The sequence below is a fragment of the Equus caballus genome, chromosome 31, assembly GCF_041296265.1.
Source record: "Equus caballus isolate H_3958 breed thoroughbred chromosome 31, TB-T2T, whole genome shotgun sequence".
Taxonomy (NCBI): domain Eukaryota; kingdom Metazoa; phylum Chordata; class Mammalia; order Perissodactyla; family Equidae; genus Equus; species Equus caballus.
The window spans coordinates 2,597,967-2,617,572 of NC_091714.1; the positions used below are offsets into that span (position 1 = coordinate 2,597,967).

Here is a 19,606-nt window from a genome sequence, read left to right on the forward strand (position 1 = left end):
ACAATGGTCCCATACGTAATTACAGGCCTTTTTAATTGAAAAAACAAATAGAGGATAGACTCCAACATTAAAATACTTTAGTGCCAAGAGAGATGAGTAAAATAGAGTCAACCAAGGCAGACAAGCTAAGAACAGAAAGGGACTAATTCCATTAGAAGACAAAGAGGAGGCAAATTCAGCCTTTTGTAGTCCTACAATAGGGAACTGATTTTGGCAATTAGGAAACCAAGGGCGCCTCAAGGAAAGCAGTGGAGGAGAGAGCAGGACTGGAGCAAGAAAGGCGGGGGTCAAAGGAGTTAGAAGGCTCTAGATCAGAGGACCAAGTTCAGCAGGTGACACTTTCTCTCTAAACCTTCTTCCTTGATTGGGCCAGCAACACTACTTTTTTCCTACATTAAACTTCTACGGCCACTCTCCTTCAGTGTGCTTGACCACTCCTCCTCCTGCACCACCTCAGACAGTCTGGTGTTCTCAAGACTTCTGTCCCAGGTTTGTCTCTCAGTGGTCTCGTCTATGCCTTGGCTACTTCCCACCTATCCACCACAACTGCCCTTCATCCCCTGCTGCCCTTGCTCTGAGCTGTCTAAGGAAATTCACAGGCACCTCAAATTCAATGTATCTCAAAGACAACTTTTTTTTACTGTGTGTGAGGAAGACTGGCCCTGAGCTAACATCTGTGCCCATCTTCCTCTACTTTATGTGGCACGCCACCACAGCATGGCTTGATGAGCGGTGTGTAGGTCCAAGCCTGGGGTCCGAACCCATGAACCCTAGGCCACCAAAGCAGAGCGCACGAACTTCACCACTACACCACTGGGCCGGCCCCATCGACGACAACTTTTCATTTCCCCACCCAACTCTAATCTACCACTTGCGCTTCACTTTTTGAATCCTAGTTAAAGGCACCATCACCTGCCTAGGCAGCCAAGCACACAGCTGGGATCACCCAGAACTCCTGTGTTCTCTTTCAGACAACCCCCTCGTCACTCTCCAAGTCCCAATTTTACGGCCTTACCTCTCAGCCTCTCCCTGCACATGGACGGTGCCACCTGAGTTCAGGCCTCCACCTCCCGGAGACAACGGCCACGTACCCTGTGCGTCCCCTGCTTCCAAGCCTGCTCCTCCCACACTCCACGATTCTGCTGCCAGGGAGCACCTGCTGAACTGCAAACCTCATTATGTTCTTTCATCTGGAACATTCTTAACTTGGCTAACAGGCCCACAAGAAACTGGCCCTGGTTAACCCCTCCATTCCACAGGCAGCGACTGGCTGCTCAGCCCCAAACAGCCAGGGGTGCAGACTTGTATGTACAGACACAGTATTTCAGTCACTGGCTTACGTTGTGAAAACAAACGAACCCAAGATCTCAGCAGCTTACGGTGACGATGAAGGAGTTTCACTTCTTTCTCATGGTAATACATCACTCTGTGGGCAGCTAGGACTCGGTTCCAGTCCTCTCCATTCTGCTACCAAAACTGAAAGACTTAAGTCCAGCCAGGGGCAAGCCAACTCCTGGACGAGGGGAGAGCAAGGACAGGACCATGGACTGGGACTTACAGCGGCTGCTCAGAATGGGAATGTCGCTGGCCCAAGCAAGTCACATGGTCCAGCCTGACGCCAGGAGGGCAAAGACCCACACTCCTCGTACAGGGAGAAGCAGCGAATAGTCAGGAACAATGCAGTGTGGTCACAAATGTGCCTGCATGCTCACAGGCGCGCACACAGATTCTGAAATAAGCTCTCTACCTCTTCTCCAGCTATTTCCTACAAATTCTTCAGAACTCAGAATGAACGTTTCCTAAAGTGAACTCAGTTCAACTTGGCTGACCTGCCGTCTAGGAAAGGTGTGCTGCCCACATGCCGCCCTAGTCTGCACCCTTCACAGCACTCACTGCCTTACACGTGTGTGTTCGTGCCCATCTTCCGCCAAACTGACAGTCCTGACAAGGGTTCCTCTTGCTCACTTCCGCACAATAGGCACGAGGTGAACACATACTTGCTGACTGAGTAATGCCTCTGCCACGAGTGCCTCCCTCTTATCCACGTGGAAAATTCCTTGTCCTCGGAAGACTCATCTCAACGGTCTATAAAGATGTTCCTGACCCCAACCATCCAAACAGAGCACTTACCATATTACTGCCATGTTTTTCAATCCATATTCCACACTAGAATGGGAGGTATTTGAGAAAAGGACAGTGCGTCCACTAAGGTTTGCAGGCTCAGCACTTACACAGTGACTGGCACGGAGTAGGTGGCTACTAAATGAGTGACCTTGGAAATGGAGACAGTGAGGGACACATTTACTGAGGGGCGGCCAGGATTCAACCTCAGGCCCCAAATGCCGGCAGTGCGGTTAGCTACCACCTCGGCACGGCGGGTCCACTAGGGTGAGTCTGTCTCACCTCCTTCCCCTTCCGTAGGCCCAGTCCTAACAGAGCCGAAAGCAGAGCGGGCACTCAACAAATCTTAGTCTGAATGAAGGAGTGCTGCTCCAGCCTGAGAGAAATCCAAGAGAAATGTTTAAATGTTTGACAGGGCTACGCCACCAAAAACAAACAAACAAAAACAAAGGTACAACAGACACAATTTCTCCTTCTACTCAGCCCATGATACAGGCGCATAAGCATTTCCAAAATTTTTGCTCATAGGCAGAAGTTCATAGAAGCAAACAATGATTATCATTGTATTTAACTTAAAATCTGCAATGTTTCCCAAGAATCAAGCTGGTGATACGGATCACATGCGTTTGTAATTACATACTAAAGACAAAATGTCTAAAAATGTCATTATACTAATAAAACGTAAACATTCCTGAAGCATTGGAAACTTGTTCACAAGTTGTGCAAATTACAAACAAGTAGCATTTGGTGGTTTAGGTGCCATTTAGTAAAAAAATAATAATAATATCTTTTTAAACTCAAATTATAGCTTATGCTAGAATAAGAGCAACAAGAATCTACAAGCAAATGCTGCATAAACTGATCAAAATAAGGAAAATAAGAAGGGTGACAACGTAGACCATGTGCATCCCATCTCCCTCTAACTCCAGTTTAGTGCGCACCCTTAGTCTGCCATCATCACGAAATCGTATGCTGACCTGCAGTTCTTACAACCGCACATTCGGAATCCCTGATTGACAGCAGAAAAGCATACCTAACCTCCCACCTCGAAACATCCTCCATGCTTTACCACATTTTACTACGTTTGCTGGATGTTTCTTACAAGAGGAGAAAACACAGACTCATGACCAGGGAAGTGAGTTTGTATGATCGGTCATCCCTAAACCTGCCGTTTTGTCTGAAATCTCCCCAGACTAGTTTAGGAATGGTAACTATTTGCTCAATAGATGTTAGTTAGAACTGTTAGTAACAATTAAGGAATAATCTCTAGAAGACTTGAAATTCAAAAGTTACCTGGGGGAAAACTGCTGGTTAATATGGAAACAAAATTTTAAGAAATTAAATGAACTGATCCCTAGTAGTAAAGAGGACAAGTTGAATTTGTTGTTTAATTTTAAGCAGAGACCAGGAAAGGGCTGGGTACCACCCAGAGCAAAGTCGAGGAGGACGGCATGAGAGGAAGCCGACCCAGCGACAGAGGAAAGGAGATGGTGTGGACAGACACAAGACTCGCTCTACAAAACCCAAAATCACAGCCACGGGGTCAGAAAAGGGTCCGAGCACAGCAGAGCCAGAACCCGGGTGGGCCCTGCCTACCTCCTCCCCTGAGGCATGAGAAAGCTATCAGTGAGCTCTCGATCCCCCAGCCCTCACTCCGCCCAAAGGTCTGGCTGCTACACAAGATACAAGGTGTTGGCGACTGTCTGCACACAGAAAATAAGATACATAACACAGAATCATCTGTCCCAAAGATAAAAGAGGGGCCGGCCCGGTGGCATGGTGCTGAGGTTCACAGGCTCCGCCCAGGGGTTCGCAGGTTTGGATCCTGGGTGCGGACCTATGCACTGCTCATCAAGCCACACTGTGGTGGCCTCCCACACACAAAACACAGCAAGACTGACGAAACAGCAACAATCTTGCTTAAGCACAAAGAGGAAGATTGGCAACAGACGTTAGCTCAGGGCCAATCTCCCTCACCAAAAAAAAAAAAGATAAAAGATACAATAGGGTTTTAAATAGTCAAGATGAAAATCAGTACACTTAATGTGTATATAACATTAACATATGATGTATATGTTATAACCTATAACATATGATGTAAATATATAACATATGTTATATGACGTGATGTAAATAACATATAACATATGATGTGAATAACACAGAAAAGGTTTCATGATATCACACCTACGGTTCTTCCTGCAAATTAAGCTCTGAATTATTCTATTTAAAAATTACTTTCCTATAAAACTTCCAAGTACTGCTTTCAGTGCAGTGATCTTAAATTTTCAAATTCTACAAACACAGCGGTTAAGAGAAGGTTCTAGAGTCAGATGACCTGGGTTCAAGTCACTGCTCCTCAGAGTACTAACTGTATGCTCTGGAGCAAGTTATCTAATCTCCCTGGGCCTTGGTTTCTTCATCCAAAAAGGAGAAGAGCAGGAGCACCCTCTCACAGGACTGCTTCAGGAACATGCAAAGCATGTGCACCACTGCAGGTGTGTGGAGAGGACGCATTCACAAAACGTTGAGTATTACAGTTATTAGCAGAATAACCTAGGTAGCTTTCAAAAACTGGATTCCTGACAGACATGTGGGTGGTTAAGAAACATAATTCAGTACTGGCTAAAAATGCAAATAATTAATAAGCAGATACAACTGAACACACATGCACACTTCAAGCATTTTGCAAATGTTCTAAAGTAAGCATATTATTTTCATAATAAAAAACCAAATCTTTTTAAATGCATAATCTTACTACAGTGAAGTAAATGCATTAACTCCTTCATGTCTAACTATTATTTTCAAGAATATACTTCAAAAGTAAACCATAAAATAATATGTTTTTGGGGGGGGTTTGGTGAGGAAGATGGGCCCTGAGCTAAGCTCTGTTGCCAATCCTATTTTTGCTTGAGGAAGATTGTCCCTGAGCTAACATCTGTGCCAATCTTCCTCTATTTTGTACGTGGGATGCCACCACAGCGTGGCACAATGAGCTGTGTGTAGTCTGTGTCTGGGATCAGAACCTGTGAACCTCGGGACACTGAAGCCAAGCACACAAACCTAACCACTATGCCACCGGGCCGGCTCCAATAACATCATGTTTTTTAATGCTTTTCCAGATTTTCTGGTCTTAATTTTACTGTCCCTGATATTCCAAAAGTAACAATTTCATGAAGGTAATAAAAAACTATTTTTAAACAGTGAAATCAGCAAGTTTGGCATAAAAGCACATTAACCGTACCATGAACTCAACAAAGCCACCTTTGCCAAACTTGAATGAAAAACACATTTTTAAAGATTGGAGGTCCTAAAGATTAAATATGGTAAAAACACTGTCCATGGTACTCCTGGCAGGCCCCTCCTCCTGAAGAAGCAACAGCTGAGCTGGTCTACAAGGAGCCACTTACACAGTCACTTACTCAGTAACTTAGATTTCTTATCTGCATGTTATTACCCTCATAAACTAAAACAATACGTTTATTAAGAAACAAGTTTCACAAACAGGTTAAAAATCTGTCAAGATAATTTAGTAACGCTATCTATAGAAAAGAAATGGTCACCAAAAATTCAAAATGAACTAACACCTAGCCATGAATTAACAGCACAATATATTTGTTGCAAAACAAGGTGCCACTGAGTAGATAAACTAATCTTAAGTGTTGCTAATCTTAAACAAATTCAATATTCTAATATTATGTTTTTACCACATGCACTTTAAAAAGTCAAACGTTCATATAATATCTTGAAGTATTAAAATCCCGTCCTGTGCATGGAGGGTTTAGAATATAAATACTATCCGTCTGTGCTTGTATGTCTCTCTTGGGAAATATACTAAAGCTGAGGGAAAATACAACCAAAAACAGCAGAAAAAAGACATCCTCACAGAGTCAATGGTTGGCACAATTCAGAGCTTACACTTGGGAAGCCAGACTGAAAGGACGCACAAGTGCCAGAAGACACAGCCCACATCAAACATCACATCCACCCACGACACGGAACACATCAGACGCCACTGTGCTCTGCAGTAGCCACTGACCCCCGAGGAGGAGCGGCCTAGGTCACATCCTGCGTGAATTACAGTAATAAAACTTCCAGCTGGGTTGTGGCCAGTATTCTTCATCACAAAAATGTAAATGCCTGCATCTTATTACTGATAACCGAAAATTAAAACAGAAATTTACAAATAAATATAGGAAGTAAACAAATATAAAATAATATGTAAAATAAATTAACATATGTTAAAATCTACCCTTCCATCATAATGAGCCCTCGTTCACAGTTTACATATCTGTGAATTTTATAGCCCTAGCTGGAAAATACCATGAAAATAGACTTTAATATCTACCTTGCAACGTATTTTAAAAACCAGCCCAAACCAAGATTCTTACAACCCCTCACTAAACGTTCCAGGGCAGCACCTCAAACCACAGGCTACAAACCCGTTCAGGTCAACGTGAGGTCGACACTCTTTCCCTACTAACACCGAGGGCATCAGCCTCTGGCTTTGACGGCACACACGCTGATGGTCGGATGCACCGATGGGCAAGTGACAGCACACGAGCACAAATCAAGGCCGCAGCATCAAACTGGACTAGCGGACAAGCACTTCTCACTGCTATGCACTCACACCTAAAAAAAACGCCAGTTTCACCGAAGAATGTCTTTCTTAAATGAAATACAAAAATGATGAATTTTATTGAACTCTGACTCCTGAGTGCATGTTTGTTCAACACTCCATGTGCCCAAACGGGAAGTGCACAGAAAGAACTTCTACTTGGGCTGCACACCAAGGCTTGACGGGTCTCTCAAGAAAAAGCACCTGTGCAACTGTGTAAGCTGTGACCTGAATGAGCCACTTCTTTCACAGAATTCCATTTTCACCTGGAAGAATGGTTGACAAACTACCGTCAATCAGGATGCAACATCTGGCAGACATCTTTCCAAAATGAATGAAGCCAGCCTGTTCCTTCAAGCACTGCCCAGGGCAACACCACCAACGACAAAATGTGAGCTGCGACAGGAAATTCGATGCTTCCTGGAAAACTGGTATCCACCTTGAGCTTGAGAGCTTCCCAACACTTAAGATTCTACTGATCAGTGGTGATATTAACAAATGTGACATTCTGACACTGTCTAAAGAAATCTGCCAATATTTGGAAAATCCACATAACTCAGTGAACCAGTATTTTCCAAATGGTCAGTGCAGGATGGCACAAAACCAGGCACAAGTAAAGGATCCATTCAAAGCATAAGACAGACAGATTTCAATGTAACAGAATACGGAAAATATTAAAGAATCTTCCAAAGGAGAAGTAGTACCAGAAATGAAAATAAAGTACTGAGGCTCAAACTAGAAACCTTCATATAACTGCTTCTTACTTTATTACCAATATCTCTTAAAAATAATCACCCCAATAATTTCCTGAAGTTTTTGCCAACACAAAAATTCATTAATGTGAAAAATGCAATGTAATCTAAACCTAAGAACTCATTAAAGAGCTCATGTAAAATCCTGGTATATTGTAAACGTATGTTAAATCATGGTATGGTATATTTTTACAAACAGTGTTCTCCAAGTCAGGAGCACTCAGAAATTTATTCAGATAATATCAAGATGCACCTAAAAATAACGTATTTGAAGGACATCTTCCCAATGTATAGATTTTATACTAAGCATGAATACAGGAGAAGTTATACACTTTAAGAATAAAATAATTTTTAACTATTGATTGTGTCCAACAGTGGTCTTATTATTACTCCCATTTCATCTTCTCTACTAAACATACGGAACCGGATTCAAAGCCAGAGGGGAACTGGCAATCTCGGGTCTCGGTACAAAGGCTGCCAACAACGGCACAAAAAAAACTAAGACAGAAACCTCATTGGTTCTCCTGTAAAAATCAGGAAATACAAAGAATAACAGGTAGGTCATCGTGGAAAGCACCACTATCAGCAAACAAGGGTAAACAGAAAGTACATTCTTGGAAGGAACAAACGGTTTAAATTCGCAAAGGGCGAAAGTCTGACTCTCCTTTAACAGAACAAGCATGAAACCAAGCAACAGAACTACAAGCCTCGGTTCAAAACGAACAAGACAACTGGACTGCTCTTCACCAGCAAAACCCCAAACAGAAACGAATGAGCGTCTCTTCATGGGTCTTAATTCTGGGGCTCCAGCTCGCTTCTGCTATGACACGCAAGACTCTCAGGTGGAGCTTCAGGAAGCACGCAAGACTTCCTCACTCGCGACCACCAGTGACACCATTTGTAGCAGAGATGCCGGCAGAGCTGGACTCAACACTGACAGGGCCCCTCTCAGGTTGCCTCCACCCTGCCACCGTGGAAGACGGTTTAAAAAGCACAGAAAACACCCAATCTCCTGTGAACGGTCTCGTCCGGTCTGCCCAGGTCAGCTGGGCACCAGGGGCCTAGTCAACTTAAGGAAGTTTGAGACTTCAGAAACTAAGCACACAAACATCTCAGCAAGTTCATCCTGTTTACACCTAGAGTTATGGCGACAATCGCAGTCCATGCCTGTCGTCCTGGTATAATTATTAGTCACACAAGTGTTCCATGGGTCACCTTAACTAGAATCTAGTGACAACATTCAGAAGGCAAAGCATGCTGTGTTTATTTAACCTAAAAACATGAAAAAGCAAACAAGTCCACAAAAGTTCACATCTTATTTTCTGTAAGACACACAATTTTCTGTAACATTAAATTTCTTTTGAATAAAAGAACAGAAATTTCGGCTACTTTCCAGTCAGAGTGAACTACTCAATCTTAGTTCCTCTAAATAATTTCCTTCCTGACACACACCTGTAAACTCGCCAGTACGAAGCTTCCCATCCTCCCCATCTTCTGGAATCAACTTACAGTGGAAGACATCTTCCTGATTGACACATGAACCACTTCTACACGTGCGTCCTCTCACCTTGTAAAGTGTGGTCACTTCCTAAATTAAACTACAGCATGGGTTTGGTCAATCACTTATGCCGAAATGATGGGTGAAGTCTTCTATTTTTATTGCTGCTAGAACAAAACCTCAACCAGATGACTGGAGGTCAGCAAGCGTCCCTGGCACCAGCGCTCAGCGTGCTTTAGTTGGCCCCCAACATTCGACTGGAAATGTTAAGAGAAAGCTTCAGCCCACGGACAGTTCATGCATAAAGACGGTCCAGCTATGACAACATGTCCACAGCTGCTGGCAACTCACACCTGTGGGAGTACCAACCAGAGGCCTACCAACGCGTTTTCAGGCCCCGCCAGCCTGTGAGTGTCAGCCCACAGTCTGGGACATGCCCTGAGCTGGTGAGTGGCACTGTGGGATTTGGCACACTGCTTTGTTTCTAACTTCCAAGTGTAAATGTAGGTCAAACAAATCTTCATCCCTGTCCTAGGCATCTTCAAGGTGAAGAAATGTATCCTAAATACAATCATCTAGGAAACTAATAGAAATAGCAAACTTTTGAAGAAAAATCAACAGACTCTATGTAACCTGAAAACAATTTCCAATTAAGGTTCCACAAATACTACTCACATATCCACTTCATTTATAATAAAGGAAAACAGGTTTCTATCTTAATAATTGTCATATTATTTATTAGCATTTTCTGACGTTACGCCAAAGCTCAAGTCTGGTAAAACTGCTCGTAAACGAATTAATCTATGCCACCAGAATAATAACCAACACCCAGTAATAATGCTTTACACACTACAAGTGCTCAATTAAACCCTTAATGACATACGCTTAAACCTTTTCTTCTTAAGCTTCCCACCAATTTGGTACCACATCCTGATATTCTGTGACTCCTATTTTTTTCAAGAATATGAAAGAACCCCTTCTACTGCTATTCCACTAGTAACCGCAATCAAAATTTGATAGTTTTGGAAAAGCCAATAGTTACAACATCTACATTCCATTAAGTCTATAAATTGCATAAAGTAAAATCACTTTTCATTGGCAGGAGCACAGCAAATTGAAGCTCCTCTGGATGCAGTCTCACTTAAGATAACCAACGTCAAACGAGGGCTCCACCTCAGACTGCCAGGCTCACACCAACACAAGCATGAACCTTACCAGTTACGACAGGAAACAGAACAAAGGTTATAAGCGCCACTGAGGCTCAAGGTACCAAAAACAAAACCAGAAAGGAACAGAGACACCTACACACACTAAGAACACATCACCTGCGACTGCCTTTCTCTGTATTAGTCACATCCATCACCAGAATAAGAGATCCAGCGAAGGACCAATGTTTAGCAATACGTCTGTTGTTTTCAACGTCATTACGTTGTGTGGAAAAGCAGAGTGAGAACCTGAGCCTTAGTCTGGAATTCATACGCAGCCATGCGTACGCACTCATGACTGCTTCACCTGACAAGTTCCTACTCCACCTCTGCTCACAAACCAGAAGCTATTTTTCACATACACCTCTGGGCAACATGATTCACCACGCGACTTCTCAAGATTAACTCAAGTATGAAAACACAACACATTCACCTTTAATAAAGCATATGTGGGCGTCCACACAAATTCTAGGTTATTTTTCCCATCAGTGCAAGAAGGCGGCAATGGACTAGATAAATAACAAACAAAAGAAATGACTTTAAGAAACATCTCATGAAGCAAAGTGGTCAACCACCTCACATAGTTGCTGCATTTCTTTAAGAATCTAAAAGACAATTTCACTTAAGTTTTAAAAAAGCATATATCCTGTGTTTTGTCAGGAATAAAGGTAAACACAAAGGAAGCCACATTCAAATTCTTTCCACAAAATATTTATTGAGCACTGACCATGTGACAGACAAGCATTAGAAGAATAATGCTTAAAAAAATAAAACCCTAAGCTCTTTCCTTCAGGTAATCAGGGAGGGAGACCAACAAACCCACAGCCATAAGGACAAAATTGGGGTAAGCTAAACAAAAACACACCCAGGGGATCTTGGATAACCAGAGAAGCCCTCTTCTAGGAGGTAATGAGAAGTAAAAATCAGCTACCAGCACTCTGTCATAATAAATAATTAGAAATCCCTAAAAGAAATAAAGCCTTAACATGAAGAATAAGAAAAGAACAGGACTAAAAAGCTTTGAGAAGCTTTTATTATGAGCTATAGTTTTCCAGAGTAATCAAGATATTAATTCGGCTTAGCATCAATCTGCCGGTGGTAAAACGTCAACGGTAAGTTTAGATCACCAACTCTCATTTTAAAATTCCAAAAGAATCTAGGATCCAAGTGACGATGGGTAAAAATGGACAAGGATAACATACAACTTGCTTTCCCTTTGGAAGCCCCTCCCTCACACACAAATGAGAATATGAAAGAAAAAGCAAACTTAACCAGGTTGATTTTAAACATATTCTAATTTTCTTAAAAAGCGAATGTAATCCAACAAGCCAAGTTTATCAACTTGCTAAATAGAGAAACCACAGAATTATGAGCGGTTATCAAGGCCGCCAGAAACCACCAATCAGAGATTACGGAGTTACAAAAGTTGAGAACAGATGCTCATCACTGTCTCCCTCTGAAAAAGCAAACAAAAGAAAATAAACCACAACTATACTCTCCTACACACACATAAAAAGATCATCCAGATATCTAAACATAAGGCATAAATCGTATTCCGACAGAGGAAATTCTGCAGTAACTTTGCTCAACGCTTACTGAACACAATAAAAGCCAGTACAATGCTTATGTTCCTGTAGAAAGCTACTAAGTAGGATTTGTGATGGCCAGAGTAGAAATTTACATGAGATGGTAAAAATCTTCAGACACAGGTTTTGATAAAGCAAATTAAAACTGCTGGTCTTGAAAGACTGGTTTAGAGAATTATTAACATGAAATAAGTTTATCTACATCATAATGAAAGAGACAACATGATAAGTGTGAGGTTTAACTTCCTAGACCAGAATAACTCAGTAGTGTGCAAAGGTTCTCGAGAAAAGAAAAAAGTGTGAACCAGGACTAGATAAAGAAAAAACTAAGAAAAATAACATATGGACATTTTAAAAAACCAATTTATTTCATTATGAAAAGCTTTCTCACACAATCCTGGAGAATCATTTCTAGAAATAGAAATGTTCAGGTATAAGTGGGGAGGAAAAAGCTACTAAATGAAATACACAATCATTTTCAAAAACAGTCCTTCAACTTTGGCTTTGCCTCAACACAGGCCCACAGCAACTTTTCACCTGCAGAATAACGATGAAAAAAGTAGCTCTCCAAATGACAGGCCAGTTTTACTTTAATAACTACTTATATCTCTAAGAAAATAGAGGGAAAAAGCTCCAACTGAGCACTTACAAACAGAATTTAATGAAATCAATTAACTATAATCTGCTTCTGATTCCAGATTTTTTAAATGCCAACTCAATTTAAAATCTCTAAGAGTAAACTGAATTATCTATTGCCAACTGAAAAAAAATCCTCCTTTTCTCAACCAGACTTGGGAAATCTCTCAAAAAAAGCAATGATAAATAAATCCATTCAAACAGAAAAAACAACTGTGCACCAAGATAATTTTTTACACCTGAATTTTTTTAACCGGAGATAAGAAAAATGAACGCATTATTCTGAAAGATGACACAATCCTGGAAGCTGAACTACTACAGTCACCTTTCCAAAGACGCACGACGAAGTCTATGAATGAACACAACTACACAGTATTAATCTGCTGCCTAGCCTCCAACTCACAGAATCATCAGAGAAGAGGAGCTGTGAATGGCTGGTAACTTAACATGTCAGTATTCAAATCCACAACCTGAACCTGATAACACAGCAGCATTCATCTAAGGATTAAGATGAACAGCTCCACCCAGAACACAGAAAACAAGAAGTCCTTCCGAACAGGCAAAATCAAGAAGTTGAAATAGTAAAAGTCGACTTGACTCAAAAATATAAACTGACGTTAAATGATACGAAAAACGATTAAATTTCATGAGAATGTTCAAATTTGCCCAACATGATTGGTACCCAAAGCTGGTATTTTAGCAAAATAATACTAACTTTGAATTACCTATTAGAACAGATCAAAAATAGATGCAACTACACTAATTCCCCAAGAGGGCACAAATCGCGTGTCAGGTGTATTTCATGCTGCCGGAGTCTGCGCAACAGCCCGGACTGAGGAATGAACCACGGTGCCAAGCGCGCGCTGCGGGGACACGACCCACAGGTCCGGTCCCCCTGACTTTCACCTCCACTCTCTGCTCCTATTCCAACCGACGGGACTCAAATCCATTTTCAAAAAGCTGCTGGGAACTCTTTCAGCAGCTTGGCTATAAACAACTTCCATTGTCCCAGGCCGAGGGCAAGTGTGATTTCCTCCTTTGCTCTGGAGCACGCCCAGGACTGGCCACCCCAGGCCAGGCCATGCCGGCGGGCCCGGGGACACCGAGCCACCCTGCCCTGCCCTCCCCCTCCCCCTCCCCCTCCCCCTCCCCATGCTGTCCCCTCTCCCTCCCTGGCCATGCCCGCCCCCTCCCCCATCCTGTCCCCTCCCCCTCCCCCATCCTGTCCCCCTCCCTCCCCGGCCCTGCCCGCCCCCTCCCCCATCCTGTCCCCTCCCCCTCCCAGAACCTGTCCCCTCTCCCTCCCCGGCCATGCCTGCCCCCTCCCCCATCCTGTCCCCTCCCCCTCCCAGAACCTGTCCCCTCTCCCTCCCCGGCCATGCCCGCCCCCTCCCCCATCCCTTCCCCTCCCTGGCCCTGCCCTGCCCCGCCCCCTCCCCAATCCTGTTCCCTCTCCCTCCCCCTCCCCGAACCTGTCCCCTCTCCCTCTCTGGCCATGCCCACCCCCTCCCCCATCCTGTCCCCTCCCCAGCCCTGCCCTGCCCCGCCCCCTCGCCGACCCTGTCCCCTCCCCGGCCCTGCCCGCCCCGCGGACGCCCGTCGCGCCGGCCGGGGGAGGGGCGCCCTCGCTCCCACCTGAGCCGCAGTAGCGAATGGGAGGAAAGCTCCTTTGCCCCGAGTTCAATTCCGGGCTGCGTTATCAGCAGATCCGCACCAGGACCACAACTTTCCTGCTATTTACCCTACACTCGCGGTTGCCAACCTCCAAGTTCTCAAAACCCACTGAAGCCAAACGCCGCCCGTCACATGCTCGCTCGGATGACAAAGGTCCGCGCAACCACAGTCAGGAGCGCCGCGGGCCCCGCCGCAGTCCGCGCGGACACCGCGACAAGCGCCCGCCTCCCGCCCGCCGCAGACCCCTGTTCGGGCCCAAGACTCTCACCCCAGCCCCGGCCCGAGACCCCCTCCCTCGGCCCGCGACCCTCACCCCAAGCCCGGGACCCCCTACCTGGCACGAGACCCCCCAGCCTGCGCCCGAAGCCCCCTCCCTCAGCCCGAGATCCCCTCCCCCCGCCCGAGACCCTCACCCCGGGCCCGCGACCCTCACCCCGGGCCCGAGGACCCCTCTCCCCGCCCGCGACACTCACCCCGGCCCCAGGACCCCTTCCCTCTGCCGAAGACCCTCACCCCGGGCCCAAGAACCCCTCCTTCGGCCCAAGACCCTCACCCCGGGCCCGAGGACCCCTCTCCCGGGCCTGAGACCCCCTCCCTCTGCCAGAGACCCTCACCCCGGGCCCGGAACTCCCTCCCTCGGCCCGAGACGACCCCCCTCGGCCCAAGACCCCCACCGTAGGCCCGAGACCCCCTCCTCGGGCCCGAGACCCCTATCCCGGCTCAAGACCCTCCTCCCCCGCCCCGAGACACCCCTCCCGCGGCCCGAGAGCCCCCTCCTCCGGCCCAAGACCCCCTCCCCCGGCCCGAGACCCTCACCCCAGGCCCGAGACCCCCCGCCCCCAGTCCGAGACCCCTCCCCGGGCCCGCGATCCTGGCCCCAGCCGGCGTCGCTGGCCCGAGACCCCGCCCCCGGCCCCCGCCCCCGGCCCGGGACACAGGTGAGCGCGCTCCCCCCGAGCCGGGCCCGCGCCGCCACCCCAGGTCGGGGGGCGCGCAGCGGGGGTCCGGGGGGCGGGGGTCCCCGCGGGGGAGGGGCCGGGAGGACGCCGGCCGGCCGCGGCGCTCACCTCGGTGGGCTGGCTGATCTCGAACAGGTCCAGCCGGTTGGCGTTCCAGTGGTGGATGATGTCGGCCAGCTTCCGCCGCTCCTCGTCGCGGCCGCCCGCCGACATCCTCCCGCCGCGTCCTCCGCCCGGGCCGCGCGGGGCCGGGGAGCGGAGCCGGGGACGCGGACGGGGACGCGGACGGGGGACGGCGACGGGCCGGCGGACCGCGTGCCCTCACGGTCCGCGCGCCGGCTGCCCGCGCTCTCGGCTCCTCGGCCCCTCGGCCCCTCGGACCCTCGGCTCCGCCGCCCCGGAAGCCTCCGGCTCCTCGGCCTCGGCGGCCCCGCGCCTCGCCGGCCGCCCCCGTCAGCCCCGCCGGCCGGTGTGCGCCCGGCGCCCGCACTCGCCGCCCCGCCCCGCCCGCCGTGCGCGCCCCCGCGCCGCGTGCCCGCCCCCGCGCCCGCGCCGCACCTCGGGCGGCCTCCGCTAGGTGCTGCTGCGCCCGCCCGCACCGGAGCCGGCGCGCCCCGCCCTCCTCGTCGCCGCCCGCCCGAGCGGGGGGCCGGGCCGGGGCGGGGCTCGGGCGCACCCGGCGCGGGGCTGACGGGCGGGGCGGGGCGCGGATGGGCAGTGCCGGGTTCGGACGGTGCTGGGTTCGAACGGTGCTGGGTTCGAACTCGGAGCGTTGCATTCGGACGGGCGGGGCTGGGTTCCGATGGGGCTGGGTTCGGAAGGGGCTGGGTTGGGGTGATGCTGGGCTCGAACCGGTGGTATTGCATTCCGGCGGGCGGGGCTGGGTTCGGAAGGGGCTGGGTTCAGACGGTGTTGGGTTCGGGAGATGCTGGGTTCCGATGGTGCTGGGCTCGATCCAGTGGTATTACATTCCGACGGGCGGGGCTGGGTTCGGAAGGTGCTGGGTTCCGACGGTGCTGGGCTCGAACCGGCTATGCTGGGCTCGATCCGGTGGTATTGCATTCCGACGGGCGGGGCTGGGTTCGGAAGGTTCTGGGTTGCGACGGTGCTGGGTTCGGACGGGAGGGGCTGGGTTCCGACGGTGCTGGGCTCGAACCCGCGTGGCTGGGCTCCTTGCGGTATTATTGCATTCCGACGGGCGGGGCTGGGTTCGGAAGGTGCTGGGTTCCGACGGTGCTGGCTTCCCTGGGGCGGTGTGGGCGGTAGAGGGCGGAGGGACCGAGAGCGCGGTGCAGACACCCTTTCTGCGCGTGACTGTCCAGCGATCGGCGAGTACTGACCACACAGAGGGCCTGCGTCCGCTCCTCTCACCCCGCCCCATCCCCCGGGATGTCCCCCCGGGTGTCCCCTGATTATTTATGATCCGTTCCAGGGCGACTCCCTTCTGTTGGGGTCGCATCAAAGCAGACCTTTGCAAGCTGCCTTCTTCCCAGAAGGATAAACTATGGTGCTCTGTGTGTGTATTTCCACGATAATGTTTTGAAACCCTCCCAGTGTTTCCAGAGGCCGCTCTCCTTCTGCTTTCCAGTGTCCTTTGATCCTGCACGCTGTCGTCCCCTAGTCTCATGCAGCGTGAAGTCGCAGTGTCCGACTCCCTTTGTGTCTCTGCTCAGAAGACACGTCTTCTCCCAGACAGATTGTCTCTGCGGACGCTCCACAGACATAGATAAGGGACCACAGAGTTGGCATAATAAATAAAAGCGGAGAGGAGAGTCATTTGATGTACCTCCTTTGGCACAGGGCAATGCTATGTGAACACAGTGTTAGCGCCTCTAAGTGTCCCTGTGGATGTGGAGACCTAATGATGGCAATGGCAAGTTTTGTCAATTTTAGAGATGCTTGTTTCATTAGGTGTTTTCTCTTTAATTGCCCCCTTCCCCAGGCCTCCCGCCCCCCCCCCTGCCAAAAAAAAGAAAAAATTGGCTGCAGAACACATTTCACATTTCAACAGACTTCTTTCCACCAAAGGTGGTTTCTTACAGTGTCTGTGATGTAACAGAAAGGCTTCATCTTTAAAATACCAAAGCTAAGTCGTGAAAATAGGGAGCTCCAACAACGCCCCTTTATTTTTGTCATTACTTTGTTTTTTCCAGTGTGGAAGATCATTTTTCTCTCCACCAGTTGGAGTTCTTCTTTTGTGGGGAAGAAGAGAATCCTGCCATCTCTGCTGGGTTTTGTCTTCAGCCCTCCTTTCTACTGCAGCAGTGCAGTGCAGCCACATAAGGAGGCTTTTCAGCCCAGCAGCCTGAGGTGTTGAACCCATGCCACGGAGGGATGAATTCTTCAATAGATCTCTAGTCCTCTTCCTCAAAATTAAAGTGTGGTGGCTTGCAGAAAAGCATATGTGTATAAATGGCGTCTTCATGTTCTAGCATTCTGTTCCTTTATGCTTGAAGTTCCCATGCTCCTTTATAGACTCAAGTTGTCTTTTGTTTTTTTGTTTTGTGTATGTGTGTGTGTGTGTGTGTGTGTGTGTGTGTGGTGAGCATCACGGTGTCAAGACAGCTCGGGACTGTCTAGCTAGGTTCCACACATGCCATGCGGGTTATCAGCCGTAGTGTCAGCTGAATGCTAACAGTAAGAGCTTTATTCCTGATGATGCTGTTACCAAGAATGACTTGGCTCTTAGAGTAAAGAATTAGTTTGCAAAGCTGCCAATTCGATTGCTGGATGTGCAAAGTAAGTACACGTAGTATTGCTAAAGAGAAAATTCTGTGTGGCTAGAAAATAAGTATGGCCTCCCCACAGTGTTATTTTTATAATAAAAAATGTGAATATGTGAAATACCTACAGTATGATGCCAGGCACGTAGAAGGTTCTAAACCAATGTTAATTATTCTTGTTTTTCTGACTCTCATTAAAAATTCCTATTTGTGTTATATGTGAATGGTATATTAATATCCAACCTACAATTCACAGTAGGTCCCAGCCAGCATTAGTTTACTAACAAGGGTTTAAAAGCAACCTGAAATCCATAGAAAACTTAGGATTCTTAAATCGTGATGACTCTCAGAACTGGTATATATTCAGGCCATGAAAATTCTCAGCTGACAGATTCTTGCATTAATTGTCATTGTTCAAGACCCCAACATAATCTGTTGAGCCATATGCTAATTTTGATACCACATTGTAGGAATAAGAAATAGACGTGATACCCATCTTCTATTCTCAATGTACTGCTGAGTTCTGATACACTTAAGAAGTCAGATTTAAGTGCTGTTCAAGAAATGCTGTATAAAAATAAAATCATGTGGAATTTATTATTAACCCTACCTTACAGACAGAGAAACTGAGATGTGAGATGAAAGACGAAACTGAAGCGAAACAAGGCAGCATTGGGTGAGGTTGAAAAAGAATAATTTTTAATCTATAAATTTATATTAACATTTTATTTTCTTTTTAAAAAGTATTTTATTTTTATTTACACTATTAATAAAAGAAAAAGCTCCTATTCAAATTAGCACTTATCTACAAATATTTATAAATATCTGTGTCTAAAACTTAAATCTATGTAAAACCTTAAGCTATAGTGTAATGGAAATAAATAACATTGGAACAAATAAATAATGATATTCTAAAATTTCTGGTTAAGCCTTGAACGTTTTTAATTTTTTTTTTTTTTTGAACTAGAGTGAAAACCAGGTTGTAAGACCAACCAAATTTAATAAACCTATTCACAGGTTCTGGAAAATAGAAAATGCCAGGAAAAAGACTAGAAGCTTAATCCATCTCAGAAGAACAAATGATACAAATATGTCAACTATAGTTAATGCCCTATAGGTCATTTAATTTTCTAACCACCAATAAATTTTATATTTCAGTAAATTAGTCAAATCTGGAAATATTTCAATCCTGTAATTGTATAAATCATCTTACAAGCCATTTTACTAGATATCAATTCAAAGAATGGTCTTTAAATAAAAATTAAAGAGGTATAATAAAGACACATTTCTAGGGTTGACTACCTTCCACAGTGGCCTATGCATGTGGTAGTTTATCTAGTTTGTTAAGTTAGAAAGTTAAATAACCAAATTCTTCTTTGGCCTAACCCATGGCTGCAAAGGTCAGTGTTGTTAATTTAGTTTAAAAAAAAGAGAGAGAGAGAAAAAGAAATCCCAGAGGATTAAGTCTCCAGAAGTAGGTAGGGTTTGTGCTCCTTCACTGGATAAATGGAGAAATGTATCTCTAACCTCTGCTTTCTTCATTATCTTCCCATGTTCCTGGTATTTAGTTAAATTTTAGGTCACCTAATAGAATTTTCAGGGAACAAGTTTTCAGAGAGAAAGTGGAGATATAAAAAGCCCTTAAGATAGGAATTTAATCTAACTTGTTTAAAAAAAAAATCAATCTTACCAACTCAGAAAGACATCTGTGGTTAAATGTGTTCTCTAGCGTTTTATAACCTAAGATAACGCTGCAAAAAAAACCCCCACAAAAAGCCAAATCTTAAATAGATAGTTAAGATATTAACACTGAATGCAAAGAAAATAGACCATG

At 46.3% G+C, this 19,606-nt stretch overlaps 2 protein-coding genes across 36 annotated transcripts in view; one reads left to right on the forward strand and one right to left on the reverse strand.

The window, feature by feature from the left end:
* The window catches only part of AFDN (afadin, adherens junction formation factor), a 139,849-nt gene extending 124,291 nt beyond the window's left edge, over nt 1–15,558 (reverse strand). For 33 of the 35 annotated variants that reach the window (XM_070256370.1, XM_070256353.1, XM_070256380.1 and 30 more), the window contains exon 1: nt 15,158–15,558. In XM_070256370.1, the coding sequence (XP_070112471.1) occupies nt 15,158–15,262 (105 nt within the window). In that variant the 5' untranslated portion in view covers nt 15,263–15,558. Of the gene's footprint in view, nt 1–14,051; nt 14,198–15,157 lie in introns of those variants that run through there. The other 2 variants (XM_070256372.1, XM_070256373.1) reach the window with 2 other exon arrangements.
* On the forward strand, nt 14,063–17,447 carry LOC138921648 (uncharacterized). Its single transcript, XM_070256395.1, has 2 exons — nt 14,063–15,028; nt 17,203–17,447. Exons 1-2 carry the CDS (start codon nt 14,069–14,071, stop codon nt 17,356–17,358), a joined length of 1,116 nt encoding a protein of 371 aa, XP_070112496.1. The 5' UTR covers nt 14,063–14,068; the 3' UTR covers nt 17,359–17,447.
* Nucleotides 17,448–19,606: the final 2,159 nt, after the last annotated feature.

What these genes read in the sequence shown, in the direction of transcription:
- LOC138921648 (XM_070256395.1), top strand. Translation starts at nt 14,069, where the DNA reads ATGGGAGGAAAGCTCCTTTGCCCCGAGTTCAATTCCGGGCTGCGTTAT. An exon ending in GCCCCCGGCCCGGGACACAG is followed by an intron (nt 15,029 to 17,202) that starts GTGAGCGCGCTC and finishes TGTTTTTTCCAG; the next exon opens with TGTGGAAGATCATTTTTCTC.